This window comes from Sinocyclocheilus rhinocerous, unplaced genomic scaffold, assembly GCF_001515625.1.
Source record: "Sinocyclocheilus rhinocerous isolate Xijiao unplaced genomic scaffold, SAMN03320098_v1.1 scaffold1708, whole genome shotgun sequence".
NCBI classification, from domain to species: domain Eukaryota; kingdom Metazoa; phylum Chordata; class Actinopteri; order Cypriniformes; family Cyprinidae; genus Sinocyclocheilus; species Sinocyclocheilus rhinocerous.
Genome location: NW_015648635.1, coordinates 230,182 through 240,283, shown reverse-complemented (window position 1 = coordinate 240,283; position 10,102 = coordinate 230,182). Strand labels below are relative to the sequence as shown.

The 10,102-nt window shown below is 38.2% G+C and overlaps 1 protein-coding gene across 4 annotated transcripts in view; it reads left to right on the top strand.

Moving 5' to 3' along the window:
- The first annotated feature begins 2,239 nt into the window (after window positions 1-2,239).
- mdfic (MyoD family inhibitor domain containing) overlaps window positions 2,240-10,102 on the top strand; it is a 66,716-nt gene continuing 58,853 nt past the window's right edge. For 3 of the 4 annotated variants that reach the window (XM_016514828.1, XM_016514826.1, XM_016514829.1), the window contains exons 1-3: window positions 2,240-2,504; window positions 2,769-2,929; window positions 4,860-4,991. In XM_016514828.1, coding sequence (XP_016370314.1) covers window positions 2,836-2,929; window positions 4,860-4,991 — 226 coding nt within the window. In that variant the 5' untranslated portion in view covers window positions 2,240-2,504; window positions 2,769-2,835. Of the gene's footprint in view, window positions 2,505-2,753; window positions 2,930-4,859; window positions 4,992-10,102 lie in introns of all 4 variants that reach the window. The other variant, XM_016514827.1, reaches the window with a different exon arrangement.

Here is a 10,102-nt window from a genome sequence, read left to right as displayed (position 1 = left end):
TATCACTTCTTGTACTCGTAGGATCTTTGCGTTTTCTGTTATTCATATGCTAATTACTCAGCAGTGTGAGAGTCGCTCAAAGAACAATTTTAAGTGGCTATTGGGTCAGTGTGGCTTCCAAAAAAATGCTCACATTTTCGATTCTGGTTTGTTTTTTCTTCGCCGATTGTTCCTGTGTTGCCATGTATTTGTTCTGCAGTGAGGGGCTACTGCAAATATTTACTAAATCACGGTAGGTGGCTTTTTGTCAGCGATGTTGTTGTGGTGACAGGCGGTTTTCCTGCATGCATGCACTGTGAACCCCAGCATTCGTAGGGACTCTGTCGAGTGGGATTACCCAGGGTGATCTGGCAGCGTTTCAGCAATCAGGCATGCTGCCACACAAACAGATGAAGTCAATAGAGACGTTTCCCCTTTCCTCTGAAATGTGACTCTGACAGATGCTTTGCTGACACAACAGTGACACGACATGATGGCTTCACGCACTCCCTGTGACTTCAGTTCCTTATTCAGGCTCAGAAGTGCATGATTTAACACAAGATAAATGTTTGTCGGTGATGTCACTGTGGAATACACAGAAAATCATAGAACTGCTGTCCCGTGTGAACGGAAACACAATGAAAAATTCAAACGGAAATGTCTGATTTTGGCTTTTAGGAAACTAAGGCATGTTAAGGCTGCGCTGTGCCTGCTCAGAATTCAAGATATAATACCACATAAAATATAGCTGTAAATGTTGTGTAAATGCATTCATGCCACGTCTTAGTCTTTGTAAAGACACTAAAATGCCACTTTAGAAGTGTAAATAAAATGATGTGTCAGCAAAGTGCTCTTCTCAATACATAAAAGTAGTACAAATTACTTGGATTTGGGGAAGATTGTTAGGGAGTAATGATTTAATTTTCATCTGTTCCTCACAATGATATGGCTTATAAATACTTTCATGGTTTAAATAGTGACAGAATTTTCATTATCTGGTGAACTATTCCTTAAATATACTTGTAACTTTTAAAGTGATAACTTTGAAAACAAGGTGGGTCACCTAAGCCCTGCTGATGCTGAGTTTTGCCTTTAGTGCCGGGTCTCAAAGAGCATCAGTATCTGAGTAATTACTGTCTAAGGGGCGCAAAGGCCGAAAGTTATTACCAATCAGTGGGGTAATAGATTCAACACTTCTAAATGGAGAATGCAGCATTTCTCCGCAGTGAGGAGGGTCTCTGCAAGATGGATTAGGTGGGGTTTGTGAGTTTAACATTGACACAGATTCATCGTAAATCATTATGCCACAGACCTGGAGTGATTTCTGTATTAGAAGCAGAAAATGGAGTTCACCCAGTCAATGAGGAGGGCATATTTCACATCAATCACTTCCATGCTCATACGCTTTATCCACCAGCAAGGCCACCTCGAGAATGGACTGAATCAGTTGAGGGCTCTTTGTGTATGTATGCGTGCAGATTTCAGACAGCTGAGAATTTAAAGGTTTTAAAGACACTGAGTAAGCATTGATGTAATCACAATAGAAATCTATTGTTCTCACCATTATGTAAATCTCCGAAACCTGAGGTTAACTGCCTTTCTTAGCCACCAGCCTATAGATAGATAGATAGTTAGATGATGGATAGATGTGGATAGATATAGATAGATAGATGATAGATAACTGATAGATATTTTCCATTTAATTTACAGATATTTCCTTCAACACATATATTTTTACAATCTCTTTCTTAGTGTATATTATAGGTTTATCGGCATAGGTTTATTAAATAGACTGTTAATATTTATCATATATGTATCATTAATAAGTAATCAATAAGTCAATGAGACCTAATAGAAAGCTTTTATTTATTTATTTATTTGCCTGCAAGGCTGGTAACAATTTTAATATAAAAGTAAATTTTTACTGTAAATGGTCAGACATTACTCAGTCAATAAGACCCAATAAAAACGTACAATAAAGAAACATTTATTTATTTATTTATCAGGCAATTGTCAAGGCTAGTAACACTTTTAACAGCAAAGTAAAAATGTTCTCATGAAATCAAGAAGTCTGAACAACTTTTTAGTCGCTCCAGGCTCAAAAGTAAGCTATATTTTTAGTCAGGTGTGGTGGGAACAACAGAAGTCAATGCGACGTCGCTGGGTAAACATGCCTGCAAGTGTGAAAGACAGACTTAGTCATTTAACAAACAGTCTCAGTTCTCGAACATCAGAATGCAGCTGGTTGTGATCATCGGAATCCGGATGTGATGAAAATGTTTCGGCTCAAAGTTTCTCCTGCAGCTGCAGCTCGAGCGCGCGCGCGGTAGTCTCACGCACAAACTCATTATTCAGCGTCTGCTTGACAGGGATTTTCGCACTGTTTTTGGGAGCAATCTGACAGTTTTATTTTACAGAGTTTTGTTCCTAAACGGGCTATTAAGGAAACTTTTTCTGACGGGACTTCGTTTTGTCTGAAGAAAGGATGGGAATAAAGGCGTTTGGGAGTTGAACATGTTTGAAAGGTAACCAGCAAATTTCGGAATTATTTGTTACATGTTTGGCAAACAAATAATATTGACTTAACAAGTTGATAGAATGTGTAGGAGTGTGTTTGTGACATTAAGAGTTTCGTTTGTGGAGAAAAAAACCTAAGCAAAACTTTCCACTAACTTTAACGACATTTCGCCGTTATGACGTCACTCCTTAGGAAAGATATTGGAGTTGAGTTTGTTTACTCTTGACGCAGTGAACGGCGATTGATATCACAATAGTTTGTTTTCTTACAGGTTTGAGGGCTGATTGCTTTGGAGGATTGTTGTTTTTGGGTGTGTTTAGTATCTAAACATCTGGCTCATGTCCTCGGAGACTATTTTACCTCCGGAGGGGCCTGAAGGGCCAAAGAAGCAGCTACAAGAGGAGACAAACCCACTTCTGTCCAAAACAACAGGTGTGAGACTTGATTTTTCAATTTTTGAGATTCTGATTCATGTGTATATCATGGATGCACGGGTTGTTTTATTGTATTGAATGTATATTCTGAAGCAATGTTTGTATTGGGGCTGTAACCATTAATGATGCTTAAATATTTGTAAACTGCACTTCACAATGCTACTAATAGGGTGGACTATGCAAAATTGAGAGTTTTTGCATAATAAAACCCTGATAAAAGCCTTGAGATTTTTATTTTTTTTTTAATTATTAATATAGCTTCAGTGTGATCGTTATAGGTATTTGAACATAATTAGTCACTATATTTCACTTACAACTGTTTTTCAGATGTGACCTCATCAGCAAAAATCAAACAGTGATTTTGAATTTGTAGCAACTATGTTTTAAATTGAACTGAATTCATTACTGCAATTAAATAGTACAAAACATGATTAGAGCAGTTTTTTAAATTGTTCTTTTTCTTTTCTTTTCTTTTTTTTCTTTTAGAGGTTTACATATAAATAGAGCAGTTTGACAGTGCCCACTGTAATAATCTCAGGCAAATGAAAACATTTGCTTTTTGACAGTTATTCATAATGATTACATTTGTTTTATCTCCTGATTTTTTTAAGATAATCGATCATGCAACTTATTTGTCCCACTTTACCTGGTGTCCCATTCTTGCTGAACCCACCAGTAACTGACTTGCATAAATAGCAACTAGCAAACAGATTCCCCATATGTATGTTGCGCCAGTAGGCATGATAATGTTTTCATTATTTTCCAATAAAGATTGAAGGAGCGCCTTGGTAACTATTAGCAGGAACCACTGCCAATTATAGTTTTTAATTAACTTTCTAGTTGCTTGTGAGATTATCACATGTAAAATAAGCTTGGCCCCCTTCTTCTTCTTTTTTTCTTAGGCACTGAACCGTTAACTATCCTATTTATACCAAGCAGCATTATAGCACTGTCAAAAAATGGCAAAGTAGGACAAAGTAAGCAATCACAGGCTCTGGTGACAAATGGATTTTTGTAGGGCCTTCAAAGTCTCTCCGTTAAGACTGGATTTCCCTCCCCGGGGACTGTGTATGCTTGGAGAATAGAGCAATTTATTTCAAACTGTAATCACTAAATACAGCGATGCATCACAAGGCTGCTGGTACTGTATGTGCATTTGAGGAGTCATGGCTGGAATAAAGGGTTTCCATTCATCAGCCTCAAGCCGAGATGAAGTGATATCAATCTCTGTATCTAGAGCTACTGTATCGTATTGATCTTGTCCCATAATACGCTGTAACGAGGGCTGTAGAGAGGAAAAAGCCCAAAACTAAACACTCCAGTCTCACCAAAAGTGAAAGCACGCTTCTGTTTGCTGAGTCACATGCTTTATTCCCAGCATGCAGTTGAGTGATGGAAAAACATAAGTTTGTGTAACAGGACTGCTTTGACAGTACTAAATAAATGAGCGGTTACCTACTGCCTCTGTTCGAGTGTGGCTACATCGAAGGCCGCCACAAATAGAATGAATTGGAGAAGCATGTCGCCTAGTTTACTCTATGGACTTGGAGCTGAATAAGTTTAAGTGCAGAGTTTAAAGGTTGCCTATCTTTTTGTATGCCTATCAGGCAGGTTTTGCTCGCATCCATTTTCCAATTTAGATGAATGTGCTCTTTATAGCTGTAAAAACCTTGGCAGGTATCGTGTACCCGGGAGCAGAATCAAGAAAATGAAATCCAGAGTTCTGGCCCAGGCCTACCTGATCCACCCACACGGTTTTGCAACCGTTCACCAAAGGAGTCTGTTTTATCTGGCAAATTAGAGCTCTTTTTTTCTATTCTTGATGCTGAGGCGAACCAGTATGAACCTCATCTCTAGCCTTTTGCATGCTTGGCTTCCTGGTAGCTATGAAACAGCAAAACTCCTAAAGAAACTTTTTTTTGGTCCAGATAAATGCAACAGCTGCACTGATGAATCCTCAGATGCTACAGAAACATCCCAAACTCCGATACCAGGAGATGCCACTTCAGACGGGCAGGATCACATGACCGAGAACCACATCCATGATGATCTTGTTAGAAGTAAGTGTTAACAAATGTGTGAGTCATGTAATCCAAACATGCTTGACATCATTAGCCAGACTCCAATAGCTCTTGTTTATGCATATTTTTGGCGAATGTTGCTCGTAAGTTTCGTCTTCGCTTGACTGAGAATGAATCATAGCTCTCACTTTCTATAACGAAAGCAGTGTAACAGATGCCATGTCTTCAGAAAAAAACAGTTCCCCTAACGGTTTTATTGAATCAGAAATATCTAGTTTTGAACTTTATCAGTCAGTGATACATATATGAAACTGATCTGATATAAAGCATTTCTCTTGTTACTAGTCAGTACTTTGGCATACACTTCAAAGAGTTTGTGATCCAATCTCACTTGGATTATCAACTGACATCAACCTTTGTCAGCATTTTCTACAGTTCTGCACCACTGAAAACTGAAGCTTACATCTAAAAAGCACTGATGTGATTTTAAAACATTTACTGCGATGATAATTGATTTCAGTATTTACTGCTGTGCTGTTATTCTTTGTCTTTGGTAGTAGCTTTGATTTGAGATTATGATAGTGAATAATCTATGTAAGCGCTTTGCTGCTTTAAGTTGGTAATATAATGCTATAGGTGAAGTAGCATGAGTCTTGGCAATAGCTTGAGTGAAGTGTGTGTTGATTAAAAGAAAATGTACTGAATTTGAACCAATGTCTTTCTATTGCAGTAAAGTTGTTACATTCAGTTGTTCTTCTGCCAAAGTCTCGGAAGCCTAGTGAGCAAGGATATCCCATTGTGGTTTGGCCTTGGCTGGCCTGGATCTGAAAATCACAGCTGAGAACTTGAATGTACTGAAATAGGAGCTCTCTTACCTGGTAAAGCATGGGGTTGCATCATAGGGACTTTTCTTGTTCTGCTCATACGAGTTTGTGTACTTTATAAATGTTGAGCTTGATAACATCTTGGAGGTTGTTGTTCCGCATGTAAGATTGAAGTTGGATCAGCTCAGTTGTTTAACTGACTAACTCAAGGCATTGTTTTATGCAAATGAGGTCAGATGGATGTGGAGTAATGCAAAATCTCACTCATCTCTGAGTCGGTTGGAAATAATAAGGGAAACAAAGATTTGAAACAAAGGATGTGATTGGAAAATTCTCACCACTTGTTTTTGGAGGGGAAAAAGTCCTGACACACCCACTTCCCACAATCCCGTTGTGTGGGAATCTGGTGGACTGTGCTAAAAACCTGTTCCCTGCAAGATGCAAGTTTGACACAAAAATAGCCTATTTCTCATCTATCAACCTTGTTTCCTCTCTTTTTCTCTCTCTCTCCTGTTCTTCCTTTTCCTATCTATCTCTCTTGCAGTATGCTGACTTTGTCCTAATTTTCTCTCCTGAAATGAGCATGTACTAGTGATATGCACACACTATCAAATTTTAGGGGTCAATAGGGGTGTGCCATATTATACCCACGATAATACCGGTATAAATTTTTACATGATAAAAAAGTGTCATATCGCGATATCAATGATATAGCGACGACGTATGGCGGATATACGTTCCCTAGCGCGCACAACAACAACACCACAAACCCAATAGGTGTGTTCAACTTGAAGCAGCGCTGCGCAGACTGATCGGTGTATGACATCAAAGTATTGCGAGAGCGGTTCTATAGCATATTCGAGCGCACACTCTTACCTTCAAAAATAGGCGAGGCTCATATCTTTAGCGAAGCGGCGCGGAGAGAGGCGGGGCCTGGCGATTTCAACCGACTGCCCGAGGCCAGCATAAAAAGACGCGTCGTCACGAAAGCTTATCAATTGCACGTGTTTTAAGCCTTGCCAATTTAAACATTCAAAACAGTTTAAAGCATTCAAATACAAGACGTGGAAAAATTCAACTGAGAGTTCGCACGCCGAGTTCGGTGCGCACACGGAGACAAACACCAAACCGAGCTCTTCTTCGCTTCCTCCCGTGCCTGAACGAACAAATACACCTTGCCAGTTTAAACATACAAGCACAAAAAGACATGAAAAGCTTAATTCAGCACCCGCGTGCTGTTCTGTGCGTACAGTGTGCATGCAGATAGCCGCGTCTACAGCCCTTAAACACCGAATTGAGTTTTGTCTCTTCTTGCTCTTGAAACGACAAATGCATACAAAATTGTCACAATACCTGTCTTTGCGAGTGTCCTCGAAAAAATGGTCTGTTATGTCTTAAGTGAAAGTAAACAGTTGAGTAAGAAATGGAATGTGTATCATTATATTGGATGTATTATCTCTTAAAGTGACCGCGCCTAATTTACTAGCTGCTGTCAGTGTCCTTAATGTTAATCCAAGAAATTAAATGGGATAAAATCACTCACTGCTCTTTACTGAATTACTTTGTAGTTTTAACAAGAATTAATCTGTATTTAATTTATACAGTGAAGACTATGCAATGCTATTTATATTTGATTATTCAGTTTCTGTACCTGGACACCTACAAACTTGAAAAAACTTAAACATTTTTTAATTTGTATATTTGTGCTATTTACACAATTTCAAACCGGGCCCACTGGTACAACCTGCACCGGAGCCCCGCAAACCCCAGCTACGGCCCTGTACACCGATCGGTCTGCTTCAAGTCGAACACACAGCTGCTGCTGCCACCTTATGACAATAGATTTACACTTCAAATTAGGTAGTCTGTCATCGATTGACAGTAGCTCATTGGAAAAGGATGGAAATTCCCTTCATTTTGTTTGCACTAATAAATGCTGCTGCCTGCCAGCTGCAATCACCAATAAAACGTTGTTCCATGTTTTTTTTTTCTATATCGTCATAAATATCGTTATCGCAAATATTCTTGAAATATCGTGATATAATTTTGAGGCTATATCGCCCACCCCTAAATGCAAATTAGGTGTGTTTTATCAGTTCACGTCTAATCAGGTTCATAATTACTGCCCAGATCCCTTCCTGATTAAAGCGCTGTTCAACAGGATCAAGGAAAGGAAATATAGCATAATACTATATGAAAAAGGTGTTCTATAATGGTCAGTACTTGTTTTCTAGGAGAAAAAGAACAGAAAAGGTCTGATAGTGATTCATGAAGAGGCCTTTTACCTACAGTATCACACGCATGTCAAAACACGCCACGCTACACTAACATCACACTGTTTCACTGCTTCTCAACCGGTTTGACCCACATTTTACATTGGACATCAAGCAGCGACCAGTACAAAATTAACAAAAATGATTATTAGTATCTTTTATTGCATAAACCCAGCAATACACAGATTCTACAGAGTACACAGGCTGACTTGCCTTTAACTGAAAACTGAGTGTTTAACTATTTTCCGTTTGCATTATTAACACACTATTTTCCTATTTAATGCTGTAAAGCTGCTTTGAAACAATCTGTATTGTTAAAAGCGCTATATAAATAAAGCTGACTTGACTTGACCAAAAACATTGTAGTTTTCCACTGTCCTTACAGTATGAGCATTTAATTCCTAACTGTTCTTTTTCAGTAGTTGGGTTAGTAGTAACAAAGACCCCTCATCTCATCTCATCTGCTAGTCTGTCTGCTGTAAACCTCACTGCAATAGAAGAATTCCTCTAGTTATGAATTAACACACTAAACCGAAGGAACAAAACTCACCTGACTAATGCAAAAGCTGCATACAAACCTCTCTAGACATTGACCCAGTGCCTTTAACTAATTAATTGAGTTCTTACATCACAAAGACTTGTTACTGGAGTAATATTTACACTTCTGTGTGAGGCAAAAAGGTGAATCGCTATTATCAATAATCGAACACACAGCTGCTGCTGCCACCTTATGACAATAGATTTACACTTCAAATTAGGTAGTCTGTCATCGATGACAGTAGCTCATTGGAAAAGGATGGAAAATGCCCTTCATTTTGTTTGCACTAATAAATGCTGCTGCCTGCCAGCTGCAATCACCAATAAAACGTTGTTCCTTGTTTTTTTTTCTATATCGTCATAAATATCGTTATCGCAAATATTCTTGAAATATCGTGTTATAATTTTGAGGCTATATTGCCCACCCCTAGGGGTCAGTAAGTTTTTTATGTTTGTTTGTTTTTTGTTTTTTTTAAAGAATTTAATACTTTTAATGCTTTTCAGAATACATTCAGTTGATCAAATGTGACCGTAAAGATATATAATGTAATGATTTCATTTTTATATAAATGTTGTTCTTTTGAGCTTTCTATGCATTAAATAAACCTAAAATATGCATCAGTTTCAGCAAAAATATTAAGCAGAACTGTTTTCATCATTGATAATAATAAGACATGAGTGGAGTTATTAAGAAAAAAAATCAACTGTGCCATCACAGGAATAAATTAAATTTTAAAATATAGGGCTGCATGATTAATCGAAATTAAATCGCAAATGCGATAAATCACGATTAGGCAGAAGCTGCGATTGTCATGCGTATCTTTCAGTGAAGCACGGTTCTGTGATCAGCAGTAAATCTCCATTCGAAGGCCAGAGGGCGCTCTCGCGCTGAAACTCCAAATACGCCTTTCAGAAGAAACCCAGAAAATCCCTATAGCAGTTGCTGAATAAACAGAAGATTTAACTGCTTTCATTAATTCAACGTGACTAATAAACACACGACTACGACAATATATGGTTTATCGGAGTTCGTCTTATTATAATTTTTATTATAATAAAGTATATAATAATGCACTGCTAATCGACATAGCCTTTATCACTGCTTAGAATAATATGAAATATGCTGTGTGCCTTATTCTGTGTAAGATTCATCATCTCACAGAAAGAGTTCAACTGATGTTATGAAGTGAGTTTGGAGTAAAAACATGTTATTAAATGTGGTATTTCATGTGCTTTCAGATGGAGCAGCATTTACTACACAGAGCCGTTGTTCACTGACAAGCTACGCAAAATCGCGATCATAATCGCAGACGATTTAATCGCACGATTATGAAATCGAAGAAGTCGTTCTGCGATTATGAAAGCTGTTTGTGTAGCTTGTCAGTGAACTACGGCTCTGTGTAGTAAACGCTGCTCCATCTGAAAGCACGTGCTGGAGATTTACTACTAATCACAGAACCGGCTTTACTGACAAGATGCGCATGACAATCGCATTCGATTAATCGTGCAGCCCTAG